At 47.2% G+C, this 22,074-nt stretch overlaps 1 protein-coding gene and 1 long non-coding RNA gene across 2 annotated transcripts; one reads left to right on the forward strand and one right to left on the reverse strand.

Moving 5' to 3' along the window:
• Positions 1-831: 831 nt before the first annotated feature.
• LOC111756962 (uncharacterized) lies at positions 832-6,714 on the reverse strand. The gene is made up of 3 exons (XR_002791351.2): positions 6,613-6,714; positions 2,839-3,003; positions 832-1,688 (listed from the first exon to the last, which is right to left on the reverse strand). It is a non-coding gene; the product is annotated as an uncharacterized LOC111756962 (long non-coding RNA).
• A 7,034-nt stretch (positions 6,715-13,748) lies between these two features.
• Positions 13,749-18,049, forward strand: LOC134478033 (putative POM121-like protein 1). The gene is made up of 4 exons (XM_063257884.1): positions 13,749-14,682; positions 15,949-16,223; positions 17,304-17,462; positions 17,939-18,049. The coding sequence occupies exons 1-4, from the start codon at positions 13,749-13,751 to the stop codon at positions 18,047-18,049; spliced, it is 1,479 nt and encodes a 492-aa protein (XP_063113954.1).
• The last annotated feature ends 4,025 nt before the right edge of the window (positions 18,050-22,074 follow it).

Consider the following 22,074-nt stretch of genomic DNA (forward strand, 5'->3'; position numbering starts at 1 on the left):
CCACACAGAAGTAAATGTCATAAAACAGTGACCTGTGAGGTCTGTATTCAGCAACAGTTCAGGCAAAGCCTACGCACTTCCTCTCTCAGAACTGGGTAACAGGTAAGTCAAAGACCACTAAGGTCCCAGATAAACATATACCTGTTTTAGTATATGAAGGTACACTTTTTCAGGTGGTCCACAGGTTGAAATTTACTAATACAGTGTCAAGTGACTGTGGTAGTGCACTGCTGGAATGCCAGTTTTCTAGGGGGCTGAGGCAGGAGGATCAAGTTTCAGCCCAGCCTGAAAAACTCAGCAACTTGATGAGATCCTATCTCAAAATAACAAATTAAAAAAAATAAAGGGCTCAAGAAGAGCTTAGCACAATGGCCCTGGGTTCAATGCCCAGTACCACAACAAACAAACAGTTCCTGTGTGGATTATTGGAACAGAACAGCATTTTCCAAAGTAATAATTTGCATGCAAAAGGTAAGTTACTTTATAACAATTGATATAGACAACAAGAGGTCAGGTGTGGTGGTGCATGCCTGTAACCTTACTACTCAGGAGCCTGAGGCAGGAGGACTTGGAGGAAGTCCTAGGACAGCCTGGGCTACACAATGAGTTCAAGAATGCCCTGCAGGACACAGTGAGACTCTACCTCAAAACAATAACTGACAAAAAGAATAAAACTATGCATACATTATGATTGATCAAAGAAAACAGGGTATAAATATTTCAAAGAAAAGCCTACTATATGAGCTTAGGGAAATCTCTCTTTGTTATTAAAGAACAGATTTCATGAGCTATTATCCAATGAGCGCATCTTTTCAAGTTTCACTTTATTCCAATAAGAATACTGAAAACCTCACACTGTCCATTAATATGATCAATAGCTTCTAATTAATAAAGAGCTGTACTGGACATGGCAGTACATGCTTGTAATCCCAGTTGTTCAGGAGGGTTCCAAGTCTGAAGCCAGCCTTGGTAATTTGGCAAGACCTTGTCTCCAAACAGAACTGAAAATGGGCATGGATGTCACTGTACATCAGCATTGCCAGGGTGTAGCCAGCATCTTGTATGTGTGTGAGCAGAAGTATGTGTGAGGGGAGAAACAGACACAGAGAGAACAGAAGACAGTTACTCATAACCCCACTACGAATTTTACCAGCTGCTGACACTCTGGAGACTTGTCTGCATCCTCACTGACAAATGCAGAAATGCACACAAGTATTACAATCAAATGCTGGGACCTTGTGAATGTCCAAAACTACTCCTACTCCTCAGATATCAGACCAGGTAGCTTTTCTATGACTAAGACATTCCCCTTTTAAGAGTACACAGTCACTTTAGTGTTATTTAAAATGACTGATTCTATGTTAGAGTGTTAACTGAAGCTAAAAAGCAATTACAGATTAGGAGCGTTCCCCAAACATCGCAAATTCATTTCACTTGAAACTTGCTACTTAAATGATATATCAGAGACAAAAATCCAAAAACTGCAAGGTGCAAATCTTTGCTGGTCTTCAGCATGTGGCAATCCTCTTGTTTCAGCCTCCTGAGTGCTGAGATCAAAGGCACACATGGCAACACCGGGTCCAGTGGAATTCTTGTTAGATTGCGGTGAGAGCCTTTTCAAGCTGCAGAACAGTTTCCCTGAGTGCTGGATCTGCTGCCCAGTTGACTTTACACCCCAAAATGATGTTCTATAGTTTAAAACAAAAACAAAAAACAAGTGAAAATATAACAACTTTAAAATATAAGCACTTTAAAATTTTAACAAGATTTTTGTTAAATACTCCCTTCACTAATCTTATCTAATTTTTTAAACATTTACTAGAAAGCTACAGTAGCCCTGTTTTCACAGAAAAGAGTCATACAGAATTTTTTTTTCTGTCCCAAGAATTCAACTCAGGACCTCATGCTACCTGGCAGGTGCTGGGACACTTGCCTGTATTCCCAGTGCGTGATACACTTTTGTCTTTATTTCTCCTTACAAGAGGCTTCAGCAGGGTAAAGGTATGTTTATGATGTTTGCAAATACCTCATCAATTTCCAGGGACAGTTTTTGCTTCTTTCATCCCTAGGCCCAGGGGTGGAACCCATGGCCATCACACTGAGCTGCATCCCCAGCCCTTTGTGTGGACAAACACGGGCCTCCACAGCCAGCTCAGTCAGCCTTGTCTCTCTTTTTCTTTCTGTCTTTCTTCTTTGTTTCTTTCTTTCTTTCTTTCTTTCTTTCTTTCCTTCTTTCTTTCTTTCTTTCTTTCTTTTTCTTTCTTTCTTTCTCTCTTTCTTGCTTTCCATTAATGTCTCAGGGGAAAAATTTTATGGCAACATTTACTAGAGTTTACTTGGACCAGACATCATGCTGATATTTCCCTCTTTGTGATGGGATTGGGATCAACCTCATGTCCTTGAGCACCCACTTGAGCTAAATTCCCAGTGGCAGCAGTCACCTTCTTAGCTGCCACTCTCACCCAGGTCCACTCTGCCCTCAAACCTGGAGGCTAAATCTGTACTCCAACCTGCCTCTGGAGCTGTAGAAAACCTGTCAGTTCTAAATCCTAATGATTAACCACGATGAAAAATGAGCCCCTAAACACTGACTGTCCATGAATATTACATATGTAAGTACAGCAAATATCAGTAGACAATTATGATTTTTGCAATGCTGGGACTGAATTCGGGGCTTCACCAATGCTAGGCAAGTACTCTCCAGTGCGGCTACTGACTCATACCTTGTACTGAATTAGCTTATAACCACAGCCTAACATAAACTGTGGTGAGTTATTCATATCAGTGGTGCTTTTAAAAGGTCTTTATCCCTCCTTTCCTGATTTATACAAATGTTACCTGGACCACATGTTGAGTAACTGTAGCAAGCTCCATCTCTGTCTGTAGGCTTTGTTGCATGGGCTTTATCTTGTCTGAATTTTCCATACTGTCCAGCTCCTTTCTCAGGTTTTTAATGCTCAGTTTGTAGTTTTAGAAGCTTACTTTCTGAAGCATGTTTTAATTCTGTTAGGTTAAAATAAAACAATATATTATATATGAGAATTCTATAAAAAAGATCTTGAAAAAGCAAGCAGCAGAATATTTCCTAATTATTTCAGACAGCAGAAAATTTTGAGTTAATAGGTTGTACATTCTATTTTGACCTGAAAATGACTCCCCAGCCTTTTTGGCAGTGCAGATCAAATCCAGGAGTGCCTTTGCACTTCCCTTCTTCATGCCTACACCATCACTCCGTTTCATTTTTCTGCAGTGCTGAGGGCTTCACCTTGGGCCTTCAAAAGGGCCTACACTCTCAGCACTGTTGTATTTGGAGACAGGGTCTTCCCAAATTGCCTAGGGTGGGTTTGAAGTAGGGATCCTTCTGCCTCAGCTTTCCCGAGGGCTGGGATTACAGGTGTGTGCCACCGCAGCTGGCTCCAGCTTAATTTGTTCATTTTGAGACAGGCTCTGGCTACATTGCTGAGACTGGCCTCAAACTTTTTGATTTTTCACCTCTATCTTATAAACAGCTTGGATTAAAGGCATATGCCACTAATCCCACTTATATTATAATTCCCTCAGTGAAATGATCAGGACATTTATGTGTGATCATGACACCTGTCTGCAAGTGGTGCAAGTGGCATCATGTAAAACAGAACTTGCTCTAAGTTACCAGAAGAACCGGTAGGAGATATACATAAAAACAAGCTCTTGCCTGCTTTATTATAAATGGGGCAGCTAACCTGAATTTTAGTGAAAATACTGACAAACACTTTCAACCATTTTCAATTTTAAAGAATTTTAAAACCCATAAAAAATACAAAACTTCAAAACAAGATAGGAAATTAACAATGCTTATTATATTGCATATTGTGGTCTTCAAAACAGTTGCTGTGATTACCAGATGCAGGACTACTCAAATATAAGCAGTTAATGTTCCTTTCGATGACCTATGAGCATTAGTAGTAGAACTGTCTTAGGTATCTGTGTGTGTACACACATATGTATAGATGTAACTTTTTCCTTGCTTCTTTTCTCCTTTTCCCTGTCCCATTTCTTTCCTCTTCAGCAGTTTCATTCTCTTTCAGAATATGCGTTATACCTTTTGGATCTTATTTACTCTTTCAGTTTCTTACACTAGGGAGACAACATGCTGTTTACCCATATTGGTCTGTTTTATTTACTTGTAAGTATAAACTCTAGTTGCATCATTTACCTATATAAGCCTTGAACTGATCCATCTTTATAGCTGAGGAATACTATCTTGTATTAAAATACCATATCCTAGGGTCAGGTACTTGGCTCAGCAGCAAAACTGCCTGCTTGGCAAACATGAGGTCGTGAGCTTGATCCTCACTATGAAAAAGAAATACAAAATACATTACAACATTTTTATCCTTTTTGCGGTTGATGGACATTTGAGTGGTTTCAAAGATCTATTTCAAATTGTGCTGCTATAACATGGATGAACATATGTCATTGTGGTATGATGTTTTCAATTCTTCTGGGGAAATACCCAAGAAGGGCAACAACTTGGTTGAATGGGACCTCTAGTCCTTTTTTGAAGGAGCCTCCACACTGATTTCCACAGTGCTTGCACCTGTCTACATGCCCTATGAAGGTTGGCAAAGGATGTTTTCCCTCACAACCCCGTCAGTATTGATTATTCAATGATTTTTAAAGATAGCCATTGTTTCTGGGGAAAGGCAGAATCCCAGGACCTGATGTTTTTCAATTCTTTATATGTCCCAGGTACAAGTCCTTTGTCTGAGGAACAGTTGGCTAGTTTCTCCCCAATATGTGTGTTTTCTTTTCATTCTGTTGGTGACTTACTTTGTTGTGAATAAAAAAACTTTGTAATAAGATGAAATCCCAGTTGTTGATCCTTGAAGTACTTCCTATGTAGTTTGTTTTTTTAATGAAATCTTTGTCTTACTGCCATGTCTTCAAGATTTCCACCTAATTTCTCTTCTAGTCAATTTCATATTTCTCTTTTAATATTTAGATCTTTGACCCATTTCTGCTAGGGATTTAGCTCAGAGGCACAAGCACCTGCCTGTGAAGTGCAAGGCCATGAGTTGAATCTCTGGCACCGAAAAAAAAAATCTTTTTTGTACTTTAGCGCACGGTGATAGCCAGGGGTTTGTTTTTAGTTTTAGTATGCAGCATATGGAAAAAAGTTTTTCAGCACCATTTATTAAAGAGGATTTCTTTCACTGAACATCTTGGGCTCCTTTCTCAGTGAGAGTGTGGCTGAGTGTAGGTTGTGTCTGCATCTTTTCTGTTCCAATGATCCTCAAGTCTGTTTGCCAGTACCATGCTAATTTCGTCACTGTGTAGCTTTGTAGTTTAATTTCAAGTCAGGGATTATAATGTCTCTTGCTTTGCTTTGTTGCCCAGGATTTTAGGTCTCTTCTGGTTCCAGATGAATTTTAGGAATGTTTTCTCTAGACCTCTGAGGTACACTAGTGGTATTTTGATCAGGATTGTATTAAACCTATATAACAGTTTTGGGAATATGGACACTTACACAGTGTTGGTCCTTCCTATCCATAAGCAAGGGTATCATTCCATTTTCCAGTATCATCTTTGATCTCCTTTTTCAAAATCCTGTAACTTGTAATGTATAGGTCTTTTACTACCTTTGTTAGAACGGTTCCTGAAAATTTCAGTTTTTTGGATACTATTGTGTAAAGTGTTGTTTCCCTGGTTTCTCTCTCATTGAGTTTGTTATACGTGTACAAGAAGTCTACTGATTTTTGAGCGTTGACTTTGTATCCAGCTACACCTCAGAATTTGTTTACTAAATCTAGAAGTCTTTTGTGGAATTTTGGGGGACTTCTAAGTAGAGTATCTTGTGGTCTCCAAATAATAATTTCACTTTTTCCTTCTTTAGCCTTCTTCCTTTTATTTCTTTCTCTTGTATAATTGCTCTGGCTGTTTCCAGAACTATATGGAACAGGAGTAGTGATAGTGGATATCTTCACCTCATTCCTGACTTTAGGTTGAAAGCTTTCAGTTTTTTTTCCAATTAGTATGAGGTGGGCTGTTGGTCTGTCACAGAAGGCTTTTTATGTGATTGTGGTAAAGACCATCTACCCATTCCAATTTTCTGTAGGATTTTTTTAAATCATGAATGAGTGCTAGACTTTACCAAATGCTCTTTCTGCATCCACTGAGATAAGCATGTGGTGTCTGTCCTGAGTTCTGTGAACGTGCTCTAGTATATTTACTGCTTTGCCTATGCTGAACCATCCCTGCATTCATCCTGGGATGAATCAGAGTTGGTCATGGTGTGCAATTTCCATGATGATTTGCTGCATTCCATTGGCCCAGCTCCTGAGGGCAGCCTAGCCAGCAGACCATGAAGGCTGAGGTGCTGGCAGAGAAGCCCTGACCCCGGGGTCAGCAGGGAGCTAGCCACCTGCCGACATGCCTCGCCCCTGCAAAGCGCAAGGCGCTGCCCTACTGCCCAAGGCCACGGGCTTCATGTCCCATCTTCATACACGGCTATCCAGCAGCATGGGCAGTGTCACTGTGCATCCTGTGTCAAAGTCTCTCTGCCCTAAGCCTTTGCTATGGCTGCACCATCCCTACCGCCCCGCGTGCGGAAAAGCAGTGAAAGCGCTTTACCTGGACAATCCGGTGGCAGACGCCATCTTGCTGCCCATCATGACCCCAGGAAGGGGCAACTTCCCTGGGCCAGCACACAGCTTGGTATGGACAGTGGCTGACAGCTGTGGGCGGGGCTTCCGTGACGTCACAGAGGCAGGGAGCCGCCCGAGGTCACCGCCCACTCAGGGTGGGTCTGAAGGGCCCCGCCCTCTCCAGCCTGGGAACTGGATCTTGTGTTTCCTATTTTGTTTTGCACAGAGGAGTTCTGAGCCTGGCTCCACTGTATTTGGTTGAGCTTACCAGTTGACTAGGGCTAATTAGGTAGTCCCAGTCACCCAAGTATCCAATTTCAGTGTAGTTCAAATTTTAATCTGAAGCCAAATGCATAAAACAAGCTTCTGTGATCGTGGATGGCTGCAAAGTCAGAAAGAATGGCCACTTTGCTTTAGCAGGGGCCTCATGGTGTTCTCTTGCCGATTGGCATTGCTTGATTTCAGCCGATTTGCTCGCTGGTTTCCAAATCTTGTGAGCATCTTAGAAACATATTACTGACCCCCAAATACTGGCTGTCTGATTTAGTACGTATTTCTCTTAACTCGTTGTTCCAGATAACTGCTGCCTCCGCTTCAATTTGGAGAGAATTCAAAAGTTCAGAGATCACAAGGACTACTCTGATTCAGTATGTGTGTCTGTAGAGAACAGCACAAGCTTTCTAAGTTTTCAGAACTTCTCCATGCAGCATGTGTTCTAAAATTAGTCTGATACCATTATTACACAAGCAAAGCACATAAGCAATGTGCACAGAAAAAGTACAAACTTAAGATATTAAAAGACACTTAACCTGCATTACTCTAAGAGAAATGTAAACTATACATTAACACTTTTCACCTGCCAAACTGGCAAACACACAGATTCAGACAACACAGGGGAAACTATCTGTTGTGCTAACTTGGGGGGCTCTGATATATGTGACACTGGGTGATCAGTTCCATGTTAGCAGAATGGAAAAGCAAGGTGTGTTGGCCTTAGAAATACTAGCTCTTTGGGCCGGGCTTTTAGCTCAGAAGTGTAAGCACCCGCCTGACAAGCACATAGGTCCTGAGTTTGACCCCGGTATCAATGGAAAAAAAAAAAAAAAAGAAAGAAAGAATGTCTGGTTGCCAGGGTGCTGCTAAAGACATAAACTTGAGACAACTGGTCATTTTGCAGCCCAGATGTATAAGGAACTGGTGGCAGCCAAAAAGTCAGTGTTTGCAGACTTGCCCAGCTGATAGCTTCTAGACCCCAAAAGGTGAACAATGAGCATTCTTTCAGGTATCACTTTTATTTTAAGGCTATTGTAGGTTCACATCGAGTTGTAAGAAATATAAACTGCCGGATCCTTTTGCATGTGGCATACACTAAGTGGTGACATTTTCAACAACTACAGCATAATACCATAACCAGGATATTGGCACTGGGACAGTCAAAAGACAGAACCCTTCTGTCACTAAAATATTCCTCCTGAAGTCTTTTTAAATGATTGTTTAATTGATGGATTGAGGTACTGGGCGTTGAACTAAGGAGCTTCCTCCCACTGAACCACATCCCCGGCCTTTTTTTATTTTTGAGATTGAGACAGGTTTCCACTAAGTCATGAAGTCCCCCAGGCTGGCCTTGAACTTGTGATTCTCCTGTCATACCCTCCCATCATGTGTGGCTTCACCATTGGCCCAAAAGCACTGGGGTCAAGCAGTCACGGACTGTAACCTCCATAACAGTGAGCCAAAATAAGCCCTTTATATGAGATGTGCTGTGCACCTGTAATCCCAGCACTAAGGAAGCTAAGCCTCGAGGATCACAAGTTCAGGCTCCTCTGGGAAATTTAAATAAAGAGCAAAAGGAGTGGGGGACTTAGTTCAGTGGTAGACGCACCTGGGTGCAATCTTCTTCTGTACACAGGAAAGGAAGAACAAATGGCTGTTTGAACTGTTTATACACTTAACTTCCATCACCACCAGGGGCAGCAGCACCACCTGATTCTCCAGGATGAGAACTAGCACAACTGCTCAGGGTGGGACAGAACATACAGTAAGCTGTCAGGGAGGGGTGGGAGGCTGCGCCCCGTTCATAGCTTGAACTACCTTGAATGATTCATCCCTAGCTGAGCGCCCTTCTCTGCTCCTCCAGGGCAAAGCTTGAAGACTCAAAAATTCTTGGGATGGAGACCGGGTTTTTTTCTACAGCTTAACAGTGATAAGCAAAGGACAGAATAGGAGGAGACACATGTAAAACAATCTTAATGAGAGTTTTGGAGGTCTTACAAGGGCTCCCTGTGAAAGCAGCAGAACAAGAGTTAGAAACTGAACTCAGATTTGGCAGTGATGGCTTGGAAGATGTACTTACACTGAATTTCTATTTCTTTTCTTTCTTGCTTTTTATTGTATTTATTTTTGGTACTGGAGATGGAACTCACAGCCTCATGCTTGCCAGGCAGGCACTCATGCCACTGAGCTAAATCCCTGGCCCTTTCGTTTCTATTTCTATATCAAGAGGAGGGAGAGATACTATATTATGCACCATATTCTTCTGCCTTGCTCACACTCCTTAAGCACTAATGCTGTGCAATGAAAACAATGTTATTGACTGCACTCACCTGCACTGGATGAGACTTGTTATTTTTCCAGAACTGAGCATGTTAATTGTTGGGGCTTTTTTGGTTCAGTAGAGAAACAAAGGCAGAAAAGAAAAAAGGCCTTATCAGTGGGCATGGGAGAGCTGCCAAAGAGTGCAAGATCCCTCTGAGGCAAACAAAGAAGCCATGGCGCTTTGATTAGGTTTGACAGGGGATGGTGTTTGAAGAGGCTGGCAGAAAGACCTACTGACAGCTGATGGGGGAGATGCTGGCACATGCACGAAAAGCAAAAAGGTCAACTGGAGATCAGAAGAACACAGAAATCAATATTAGAGGGACACGCTGTCATGTTAGGGTCCAGCACCAGGTTGGGCAGGCACCACGTGAGGTCTGGCAGGCTCCCACATGAGTGAAACCTATCACTAATTCAAGCGGATTTCATACCAAGAGCGGGGGTGATCTGGGGCTGATGCTGACCTCGCAGGGACACCTCCTCCTGTACTTCCTTGTGGCCCCATCTGCCACCCAGTGTTCTTTCTTCTACTGTTCAGTTTCTTTAAGTCAAGGAATGAAACACCTAAAGGAAATAGCAAGGAAGGCTGCATCAAAAACCACGACTGTTTCCTGGTTTATTACCAATAATACCTCCACTCACAAAATTATAGAACAATAAAGAAAATTACAAACCAGGCGACTTTAGTTTTATAGGAAAGTTAGAACATCTCAATATACTAGGATTATAGTAAAATAGATATACACATCTCTCATGTGCACTTATATGCACACATTTTGTGAGATACTCATTAAATTCCTGTGTTGTGAAATAATTCGAGCTTTCATTTTTTGGAAATCGCCTGATTATAGACTTTGATATTTATTCAGTGAATCAATCCTTCAATTTTATAGCCTTAAATCTTTTGTTGTCAGTCAAAACTGCCTAACACTGCTTTTCATTATGATAGACAATGTGAAATCTGCACTTCTAAAAAATTTCTAAGCACATTATTACAGTTTTGTTGCCTATAGGCACACTGTTGTAAACAGAAGTACAGAATTCATACACCTTCGATACCAAATGCCCAGCAACTCACATTCCCCTCATTCTCAGACCCTGGAAATCACCATTCTACTGCCTGCTTGAAAGGTTGCTATATTTTAAGCATCTCATATAAAGAAAATTGTATAGTATTTGTCCTTCTGTGATTGGTCTACTTCACTAACCTTTCTGGGTTCTTCTCCAAAACAACAGAAAACAGGAGTGAATGGATCTGTGCTCCCATGTTCACAGCAACACTTTCCATAACAAACAAGATGTAGAAGCAATATAAACGTTACTGTTGCAATGGATAAAAACCAGGCCATACGATTCCTACAATCCCAAAGTATTCTGCCACTAAAAAGAAGGGGAACTCTGTCATAGGTAACAATGCAAATACATTTCTTTTCAATTAATTTAGTAGCCATAGAACTTTGTTAGGGAAATATGGGAAGCCCCGGATAACTTCTCTCCCACACAAATTACAACTGCAACCAGACACAGACAGAAAGCGCATACTGTACTTCAAAATGCTGCAAGCATGCAGTACCAGGCAAATGGGGACTGGAATCCAAAGGAGAACAACAGCCCACAATGGGCTGTTCCATGTTGCGTTTCTCCTTCTGTGTCTTCCAGCTTTGTTTAGGGAAAATAAATTCCAGTAATCACTGAACGAATAAATTCTGGACCCCAATCCTTGTTTGTATCCAGAGAAGTGTGGACTTCTGCTTGGGGCTGGGGGTGCATCTGAGGCTTAAAGAGTCATCCCCATCCCACTTTTGTGCGTTTTTTCCCTCACCGGTTGCAAAGTTGTCCAGCAGCCTCAAGAGAGGCAGAAGGACCTAAAGCCCCAACAAATGACCTGTGCCCACAAAGGAACAGGCAGTGACTTCTGCTGTATGAAGAGAATGAGGGAAATTGCCACTATGTTTGTACTCTATTGCTGTTGCTGATGGCCTGAGGGTTGACCTGCCCTGGGGAAGTTCTCTTCTTGTGGCAGGAAAATGTAAATGGCATTTTAAAGAGGAGAGAGCTGCAGAAAGAAATCACTGAAGTCTGTGTAAGAGCCAGCACAAGGTCTAGACTCACAGTGAGCGGCTTGCACAGAATAGTTCCAAAGAAGCAAGGCAAAGGTTTTAGGAAGCGACTGAGCTATCAACCACCAGGCATCCAGTAGACCACCGGGGCTGGGGGTGGGGCACTGTGGCCTGAGCACAACCTGGACCCTGCAAAGCAAATGCAGGATGCAGTCTGACCCTGCTGCCTTGACAGCTTTGCAGAACAACAGAACAAGAGAAACCATTGCTTGCCTGAGGATTTTAATAGGAACCAGAGTCTCCTAAATCAACCAGCAAACTGTCCAGGGCACTATCCAAAACTAAGCAATAGTACATATAGAAAATTGAGACCATCTGACCAATCCTCAAGGGAAAGGGCAATATCCAGCCCTGAAACAACCCACTTAAAGGAAGGATCATGGAAAACACCTACCATGAAAGCAGAAAGCCTGATCAAACTGTAGACACTCTGTTAAGCAAAGGTAAAGCCATTCTGTTCTCAGCCACGGAACTCAGCTAAATCATATGATTTCATCAACTGAAAGTGGTGACAACTTTGCTACACACAACTATGTTCACCACAAGATAGCCATTGTACCACAACCTTCAGCTAAAAGCTTGCAACTGTCCCCTGCAACCTGTGTTTGCCACTCTATAGAAAAGACAAGCTCTATGCAATCACCCCCTCAGACTTTGAGGATGACTCCCCTGGAGATCACTAAATTTCCTTTCTTCTCCTGAGCTCCTGGTTACTGTTGGCTCAGTTTCCCCTACAACACTAGAAACAACCATTCTCAGAGAGAGAGAGAGAGAGAGAGAGAGAGAGAGAGAGACAGACAGACAGACAGAGAGAGACAGAGAGAAAGAGAGAGAGAGAGAAGAGAGAGAGAAAGGCCAATACCCTTGACATGAATGGAATATGACATCACTGGAGTTCATTTAATGGAAATAAATAAGCTTCCATCAGAAAAAGAACAAGAGTCCAAGACTCTGTGGGGCATTAAAATGCCAATCTAAAAGCAAAGAGAAAGAAAAAAGAACAAAACAGTTAAGAGTCTCAGAGACATCTTATCATCCTCATGGGTAAAGGAGGAGTCGAGGAACAAGAGAGATACAGGATAAAGTAGGAGATAGGTCACAATTCATGGAAAACACATCTAAGATGCTGGGAAAAGTCTCACCCAAGACATGCTCAACTCAATACACAAGCATAAAGACAATTCTGCAAAATACTCAGAGAAAATAACAGGCCCAATACAAGGAAATGTCAATTTAAAACTTCCCATGCAAAACACACCAGCCACAAGAGACTGAGAGAACACCTTGCAGGGCCGAAAGAAAAGGTCCCCCCAGGCACTGTGTGCCTGTGATTTAAGTTCTGGGGCCCAAATGAATATAAACAGGAAGGTTAGAGAAGGGGAGAAAAACGCAAGAGAATCTGTTGCTAGAAGGCTTGCTACAGAAACACACGAAGGGATTTTCTTCAGGTTGAGGGTAAAAGGCAGGAACAGGCAGGGTGTAACTTCAGGAATCAAAGAGGAGGAAAGGAATGCTGCCTGTTTGGATACCAGAGGCTGGTTACTCTCCTCTTCAGTTCACACACAGGGCAAGAGCAGGAAGATGCAAAAGCCTGATGCCAAAGCTTTCAAGTGTCCCAGGCGGGGCTCAGGCAGGAACCCTGCTCCCCTAGTCCCTCCTCCTAGGATCAGGACCCACAGGTGACAGCCCCAGGGCTCTGCATCAGGGCCCTCAAGGGACTGCAGCAGCTCATTTCCCCTTAGCTGTCCCCCTCAGCCCGGGGAGGAGGGCGGGAAACCTGCAGCCTGTTTGCAAGCAGTGGCAATCCTCAGGGTCGCGGGCTCCTGTCCCCATCTTGCTGCAGAGAGGCAGAGGGACCGCCCTCCCGGGAAAGTTACAAAATGTTGCAAACGCGCCGCGCGCGCGGCTTTTGACCGTTTGTGCACGCGGGCACGCGGGCCTGAGCACCCGCCTGCGGGGCGGTTTTTGGTCTCGAGCTGCGAAGCCGCGTCCCAGCAACAAAGCATTGCGGTTCAGGCGGCAGAGCAGTTGGCTGCTCCAAGCAGTGCGCTCTGGCAAGGTCTGGGATAGAAGTACCCCCCCGTTCCCCAATAGTTCCGGGGAGCAGTGCGGCGGGGCTAGCTTTGCCCCGCAGCCCTGCTCCCTGCCCGCGGGGGCAGGAACTTGCCCCCAGGGCCCACCTTTGTGGGCCCCTCTCGGCACCTGCCCAGAGCCCTGGGTGGGCGCATCCCGCTTAGCCAGTGTGCCCGCGGATCCAGTCCTGACGTCTGGCATCAGGCATCAGGCATCCCGGGCTTGACCTCAGTGCTCTGGGCAAGAGTGCCCGGAGCACTGTTCCCCTACCTGCAGGCCCTTTTGGCCCTTTTGGCCCTTGAGGCCCTTGAGGCCCTTGCGGCCCTTGGGGCCCATGGGCCAACAGGTAGGCTCTCTTCTGGGGAAGCCAGTGCTTCCCGCAGACGATTTTCAGACACGCCGCAGCAGCAGCCGTAGGTCCTCCCGCAGGGACTGCTCGGGCATTTGGCTCTTGAGGCAGGAGGCTCAGCAGAGGAGGGCCGCCCAGGAGGCTGCGAGGCCCCCGTCCGCCTTCAGGCCCGTGGTAGGCCGGCGAGGCCAGGTGCCTTATGTCCCCAGGCCTGGGCCTCTGAGCACAGACCACCGCAGGCAGAGCGCCAGAGCTCCAGCTGCCCCCTCCCCCCAGCCCTCCTGTGTGAGCTCCACGAAGCGAGATGCCATCAGCAGCTCCTACAGCTCCACCGGGGGGCTGCCGGGACAGCGCAGGAGGGCTGCAGCCCCCTCGCACACCAGGCCGCCCCCGGGCTCCGCCAAAGATCTGAAGGCGGCCAGGCAGGACAGCCTCCAGCAACCGTGTTCGGCCCCCCAAGTTCCCCGTAAGACCAGGAACAAGGTGGTTGCAGACACACCATCCAGACACGAAGAAACCAGGAAGGAACAGATGACACCAGAGGGTGCTGGCCTAGGAAGAAGAAAGATCCCTCTCCTGAGGCCTCGCCAAGGGCCACCCCTCAGGCTGCCACCCCCTCCGGAACTAAGCTATAAGATCACCGCGGAGCACATAGATCAGGAGAAGAAGGCAGCATTCCAACTTCTGAATGCCAGGCTGATGGGTAAGTTGCAGGCCCTAGACATCAGCAGCACCACACAGCCTGTCTGCCCTCCTCCCCTGCCTGGCACAGGTACTGCTCCTGAACCCTTGATCTCTGCGGGGGAGAGTAACCACAGAAAGCAGCAGGACTCCACCCTCACCAGTAGCCCTCAGCCTTCCTGCCCTGCTTCCCAGCCTCTGCCAGGCACTGATCCACCCATGATCCCTGCAGGGAAAGGTAAGAACAGAAAGAGGGCCCTAAGACTAGAAAGGGCCCCTAAGATCTTTGATGCCGCAGAGCCTTCCTGCTCTGCTCCCTTGGCTGCCCCAGGGACAGCTCCTCCACACACCATTCCAACACAGAAGAGAAAGAACAAAAGGGAGAAGGCCCCTGAGGTCTTTGACCCCACATGGCTTTTCTGCTCTGCTCCCCTGGCTGCCCCAGGGACAGCTCGTCCAGACACCATTCCAACAAGGAAGGTTATGACAGGTAAGAAGAAAAGGGAGAAGGCCCCTGAGGTCTTTGACCCCACACAGCTTTTCTGCTCTGCTTCCCTGGCTGCCCCAGGGACAGCTCCTCCAGACACCATTCCAACAGGGAAGAGAAAGAACAAAAGGGAGAAGGCCCCTGAGGTCTTTGACCACACACAGCTTTTCTGCTCTGCTCCCCTGGCTGCCCCAGGGACTGCTCCTCCAGATACCATTCCAACACGGAAGAGTAAGAACCAAAGGGAGAAGGCCCCTGAGGTCTTTGACCCCACACAGCTTTCCTGCTCTGCTCCCCTGGCTGCCCCAGGGACTGCTCCTCCAGACACTATTCCAACACGGAAGAGTAAGAAACAAAGGGAGAAGGCCCCTGAGGTCTTGGACCCCACACAACTTTCCTGCTCTGCTCTCCTGGTTGCCCCAGGGACTGCTCCTCCAGATACCATTCCAACAGGGAAGGGTAAGAACAAAAGGGAGAAGGCCCCTGAGGTCTTTGACCCCACAGAGCCTTCCTGCTCTGCTCCCCTGGCTGCCCCAGGGACTGATGTTCCACACACCAATCCAGTGGGGAAGGTTAAGATCAAAAGGGACAAGTCCCCTGAGGTCTTTGACCTCTCAGGGCTTTTCTGCTGTGCTCCCCTGGCTTCCTCAGAGACTGATCTTCCAGACACCAATCCAGTGGGGAAGGTTAAGAACAAAAGGGACAAGTCCCCTGAGGTCTTTGACCTCTCAGGGCTTTTCTCTCCTGCTCCCCTGGCTGCCCCAGGGACTGCTCCTCCAGACACCATTCCAGCAGGGAAAGGTAAGAACAGAAAGAAGGCCCCCAAAGAGAAGACAAGCAGGGAGCCTTTAGGCTCTGCTCCCCTGGCTGCCCCAGGGACTGCTCCTCCAGACACCATTCCAGCAGGGAAAGGTAAGAACAGAAAGAAGGCCCCCAAAGATAACAAATGCATGGAGCCTTTGGGCTCTGCTCCCATGGCTGCCCCAGGGACTGGACCTCCATCCACTGTGCCTGCAGGGAAGAGTAAGAACAGAAAGGAGAAGCCCTTCCTGGGCTCTGGGAAGACACTGACATCTCCAGCCACAGCTACAGCCTCTGCTGTACACACAGACACTAACAGAGTAGAGCTTCCAATGGACGTCACACCTCCACCTGATCCTTTCCTTTCTGGGCCTCTAGCCCCTGACACCAGTGGCAGCTCCCTCCTCTCTGCACAGCCAACTGTGACACTGCCCCTTGGCAGCACAGCCATAGCCATGGGCTCCGGTCCCCAGTCAGGAACTGACACTGGTGTAGAACCAATGGATACCACACCTCCACCTGATCCTCTTCCCCAGGGTGCACCCACTGGCACCAGTGGGAACTCCTTCCCATCTACACAGATGACTGTGGCACCGCCCAGTGGCAGTACAGCCATAGCCATGGGATCTGGTCCCCAGGTGGTGCCCAGCTTTGGGCCGACCTCTACATATGTGACAGCCCCACACAATTCTCTTCTTCTGGCGCCTCCCAATGGCACCAGTGGGAACTCCTTTCCATCTGCACAGATGACTGTGGCACCGCCCAGTGGCAGTACAGTCATAGCCATGGGCTCTGGTCCCCAGGTGATGCCTAGCTTTGGGCCGTCCTCCATATACATCATACCTCCACACAATGCTCCTCTTCTGGGGCCTCCCACTAACACCGGTGGGAACTCCTTCCCATCTACACAGATGACTGTGGCACCGCCCAGTGGCAGTACAGCTATAGCCATGGGCTCTGGTCCCCAGGTGGTGCCCAGCTTTGGGCCGTCCTCTATATACGTCACACCCCCACACAATGCTCCTCCTCCGGGGCCTCCCACTGGCACCAGTGGGAACTTCTTCCCATCTCCACAGATGACTGTGGCACCGCCCAGTGGCAGTACAGCTATAGCCATGGGCTCTGGTCCCCAGGTGGTGCCCAGCTTTGGGCCGTCCTCTATATACGTCACACCCCCACACAATGCTGCTCCTCCGGGGCCTCCCACTGGCACCAGTGGGAACTCCTTCCCATCTACACAGATTAGTGTGGCACCGCCCAGTGGCAGTACAGCTATAGCCATGGGCTCTGGTCCCCAGGTGGTGCCCAGCTTTGGGCCGTCCTCTATATACGTCACACCCCCACACAATGCTCCTCCTCCGGGGCCTCCCACTGGCACCAGTGGGAACTCCTTCCCATCTACACAGATGACTGTGGCACCGCCCAGTGGCAGTACAGCTATAGCCATGGGCTCTGGGCCCCAGATGGGGCACAGCTTTGGGGCAACACCTATATATATCACACCCCCACACAATTCTCTTATTCCTGGGCCTCCCACTGGCACCAATGTGAACTACTTCCCCTCTGCACAGGTGACTGTGGCACCACCCAGTGGCAGCACAGCCACAGGCACATCCTCTGCTCCCCAGACAGGGATTGACACCGGAGTAGAACCTATGGATACCACACCTCCACCTGATCCTCTTCCCCAGGGGGCTCCTGCTGGCACCAGTGGGAACTCCTTTCCATCTGTACAGATGTCTATGGCACCACCCAGGGGCAGCACAGCCACAGGCACATCCTCTGCTCTGCAGACAGGGACTGACACTGGTGTAGAACCAATGGATACCACACCTCCACCTGATCCTCTTCCCCAGGGTGCACCCACTGGCACCAGTGGGAACTCCTTTTCATCTGCACAGATGACTATGGCACCACCGAGTGGCAGTACAGCCACAGGCACATCCTCTGCTCCCCAGTCAGGGACTGACACTGGTGTAGAGCCTATGGATACCACACCTCCACCTGATCCTCTTTCCCGGGGGGCTCCCGCTGGCACCAGTGGGAACTCCTTCCCATCTGCACAGATGACTGTGGCACCGCCCAGTGGCAGCACAGCCATAGCCATGGGATCTGGTCCCCAAGTGGGGCCCAGCTTTGGGCCGACCTCTGCATATGTGGCAGCCCCACACAATTCTCTTTTTCCGGCGCCTCCCCCTGGCACCAGTGGGATCTCCTTCCCATCTGCACAGCTGAATGTGGCACGGACCAGGGGCAGCAAGAGGGCAGCCTCTTCCTGGCTAGGACAGAGCTTGAGCGTTGGTGCGCCCCCACATAAACGGCGCTCTTAGTGTTCCTCTAGCACCCTGCCCACCCTGGGGGCCTCTGATGGGCAGCAGCACGGAGCAGCCACCTCTACCCATGGTCTCCCTTTCTGGGCCCTGGCAGCTCCAGCTCTAGGCCTGGCCCCACCTCCTGTTTCAGGTCAGCCAGCCTCCTGTAGCCCAGCACAGGCAGCCTTTGGCGATCCTGACTCACAAACACGACCTCAGGCATCTTGGACAGCTCCCAGGCAGCTTCTAATGTCACCCAGGCTCTTTTCCCTTCTGGAACTTCAATCGCAGCTGCCTCTGCCACAGCCACCTACATGCCCAGTGCTCTGACCCAAGTCTGGAACAGCAGATGGCCTTTCTCCAAGGTAAAGCTCAGCCCTTATCCAAGGTAAAGCCTGGCTAGAGCTCAGGCTTAGTGATGGTGACAGCTTCCGGTTCAACAAGGGGCCAAGCCAAGGGAAGCTATGGGTGCACCCAGAACTTATAGCCACAGTTAGGGTACTGAGCATGTCTTCAATGTGAGGAGACAGGGCCTTGGGGAACCCAGGGATGTGAGAAGCAAGGCTGCCTCAAACCACCCACCCAAGCCGGCCTCTAACCTTGGCCTTCCTGCTTCTCAAGGGGGCAAAGTTAGGAGGAAGCTGGCCTTCAAGGCCTCTGCACACAATGCTGCTCAGTGAGCCAACAAATCAATACCACAAAAACTCGTGAGTCCATATCGATATAATTAAAATTATTGAATAAATTGACAAAGTAGGGAAAAGAGATGTAAATATAAACAAGCTATGTACAAATATCTAAGTTTCCTCCAAATGCTAATGCCCAGACAAACCAGCACTGGCTGTCTCCATCCTCACCAGGGAAGGGCAGCTACTAGGATCCAGCCACCTCTGACTATGTGATTCAGCCCAGGGAACACTCCTCACCTCTGAGGCACAAGCCAAGAAAGCACAGTCTAGTGGTACAAGGGAACATGAAGACTTTCCTCTGCAGTGTAGACTTGCCAAGTACAAAGTCATGCCTGGGCTCCTGGGCTCCTGGGCTCCTGGGTTCCTGGGCTCCTAGGCTCCTGGGTTCCTGGGTTCCTGGGCTCCTGGGCTCCTGGGCTCCTGGGCTCCTGGGTTTCTGGGCTCCTGGGCTCCTGGGCTCCTGGGCTCCTACCATCACTGATGCTGACACTGACAGCCCAGGAGCCCAGGAGCCCAGGAGCCCGGGAGCCCGGGAGCCCGGGAGCCCAGGAGCCCGGGAGCCCAGGAGCCCAGGAGCCCAGGAGCCCAGGAGCCCAGGAGCCCAGGAGCCCAGCCTTTCTAGGTGTGTTACTAAGTTTCAGCAGAGTTCTTTTGTTTTTTTCTTGTTCCTTGGCTAGAAACGTCTCCTGTCATTCCACCTGCCTAGAGAAGATACTTCCTGTCAAGTCAAAGCTTTCCAACACTGTGGAACTTCTGGGTACTGCACCCCAGGTTCATCCCCTGTGGTCAGAGTAGCTACTTTGTATGACTTGGGATTTTCACAATATCCTGATCATGACCTCATATATGGGACTTAGGGAATGTTTCATGTAAAATTGGGACAAAAGCCCTGTGTTAGGGCTCCTGAATGGTGCACAGTAGATATCTCTGAGGTCTAACCACTTTAGAGTTTTATTCCAGTTTTTTTTATTGCTCTGCTTGCTGCTTAATATATTTATGACTGAATTTTTGGGATTGAATTCTCCTACTAGAATTGTTCAATGGCGTGTTCTTCAGTATTTTCTGTCCTTTCACTTTCCACTTATTCCTAGTTTAGACTCTAACCTGCACAGTGACAGCATAGAGCTGGATCCTACTTTGTTACCATTCTTCAGTGTCTGACTTGGACTTTCATATTTTATTCCATTGATTTTTGTTTACTGTGACCTTTGTTTCTCACATCTTATGTCTTTATTAGTTTTGTTCATTTCCTCCATTATTGTCCCTGTCTTTGTTTTTTTGTTTGTTTGTTTGTTTTGTTTTGTTTTGTGGTCTATCACTTTGGTTCCCTTCTCAATTCCTTTTCTGTTTAATTTTAGAAATGTGTATTTGGTTTCCCTATTAAGTTTTTTCTAATATAGCAAATGTGTAGGATACTGATGATGTTATACAGAAATGATATCCACTGGCTCAGTTTGCAAGGTTCCAGTCCAGGATTCATTACACTGTTGTTCTTACTGCTTTGGCCCCTGGAAAACAGCACAGCATGGTGGGCCTACGTGGCAGAGAGAAACCACCCCACACATGGAAAGAAGTCAAAATCTCTCACTAGGCCACACCTCTTCAAGGTTTACCCCTCCCCCTGGCACCGCCCTGGGGGTGACCTTTAGCCTTTAGCACGCGGGCCTTTAGCCTGCCAAGTTTAACAGTGAAGGTGAAGGTGCCAGTGAAATCTGAACTCTATTGTAACAAGGTAGTTTAAATTAATACAAAGTAAGGTCTGATGTTTGGCATAGAGAATTTGAATATAAGCGTTCTGTTTTGGTTGCCAGCTAGGAGACAAATGCGATGGCCTGCTTGTGTGGTGTATCTTTGCAACATGTGAGCAAGGAATGGGCATGCACTGGACAGCAGAAGGGCAGGCCCGGCCTGTGGTGGAAGCATCAGTAACTGAGGTGCCCACAGGACACGCAGTGACCTGGCGTGAGCAGAGGCGGGAGCTCAGGCTGAGCACTGTGTTACCTCGTGGTCTTCTTAGCTTGAGAGTTGAGGTTAGTGGCACAGACACTTCAGGACAGCCTCTCCCTTCCCTGTCTCATCCCAGGGGATGGGGCCTAAAAGTACCCTAAGTCTACACAAGGGTAACTGCTAACCCTGGCAGCTAGGCTCTGCAACTCCTGCAAAACATGATTTGGTTGATAAGCCTGCTCTTTCCTCAGGAGGACCAGCGAAAAGATCTTTAAGAATGAAAGCACAGGTGCCGCTCAGGTCCTGGACAGGTTGGAAGCAAAATACAGATACCTTTAAAAGAAGTAATGTGTGTTTTTGATACATAATGATTGCGTCCGTCATGGGTCGATGGTACCTGTGCGGGACACATCTTGATTCTCTTTGCCTCCCTGCTCCTCTCGCCTTCCCCTCCCTGCGTTTATTGGCCCTCTTCTCATTTGCAAAGGTCTCTATTCCTGTTTCCTGTCATGCATCTTTTGTTTTGCTCTTTAATTGATGTATACTTTGGGTTTCTTTCTTCTTCAGGGACGTGTCTATTCCTGTCAGTTGCCCAGATTTAATCTTTGATTTTGGGAGATCTAATTTCTTTCTTGGTTTACATATACCAGATATGGGTCATCTATTGGAAACATAGGTGACAGAATATTTTTGCCATCCTGTAGGCTATCTCAGCACTCTGTTGGTTGTTTGTTTGGGTGTGAAGAAGCTTTTTAATTTGATGTGATCCCATTTGTGAATTCTTGATGTTATTTCTCATGTCATTAGGTTCTGTTCAACAAGTCCTTGCCTACAACCCTGACCTCAAGAGTTGTACATATTTTGTCCTCCAGCATGTTAAGTGATTCTGCTTTAATATTTATGTACCTGATGTGTTTTGATTATAGTTTAGTGCTTAGTGACATACACAAGTCTATGCTCAATGTTCTGCACATGGACAGCCAGTTTTCCTAGAATCATTTGCTAAAGACTCTGTCTTCCTCCAGAATGTTTTTGGCCCCTTTGTCAAACATCGGATGGCTGAAGGTGTCTGGAGTTGTTTTTTATTTTTGTTTGTGTGTGTTTGTTTTTTTGAGACAGGCTCTCACTATGCAGTTCAGCCTGGCCTTGACCTGACTATGTAGGCCAGGCTGGCCTCAAAGTTGTGGGGATCCTCCTGCTTCCTGAGTGCCAAGGCCCTCTGGGGTCATTTCTACATTTTTTATTCTGTTCCAATGATTCACAGATCTGTTCTAATGCCACTACCATGCTCTTTCTATCCATGTAGCTTTGTAATATACCTTGAAATCTGGCATGCTGAGGTCTCTTGCTTTGGTCTTTGTTGCCCAGGATTTTCTATTCTAGGTGTCTTCTGA

The sequence above is a fragment of the Cavia porcellus genome, unplaced genomic scaffold, assembly GCF_034190915.1.
Source record: "Cavia porcellus strain 051 isolate PalLab524CR breed Dunkin Hartley unplaced genomic scaffold, mCavPor4.1 scaffold_11, whole genome shotgun sequence".
Taxonomy (NCBI): domain Eukaryota; kingdom Metazoa; phylum Chordata; class Mammalia; order Rodentia; family Caviidae; genus Cavia; species Cavia porcellus.

Excerpts from the sequence above, each read along its gene's own strand:
- LOC134478033 (XM_063257884.1), top strand. The coding sequence starts at position 13,749 with ATGGGCCAACAGGTAGGCTCTCTTCTGGGGAAGCCAGTGCTTCCCGCA. Across the intron at positions 14,683-15,948 it reads CATGATCCCTGCAGGGAAAG|GGAAGAGTAAGAACAGAAAG; the intron begins GTAAGAACAGAA and ends CTGTGCCTGCAG. Across the intron at positions 16,224-17,303 it reads AGTCAGGAACTGACACTGGT|GTGACTGTGGCACCACCCAG; the intron begins GTAGAACCAATG and ends CCCTCTGCACAG.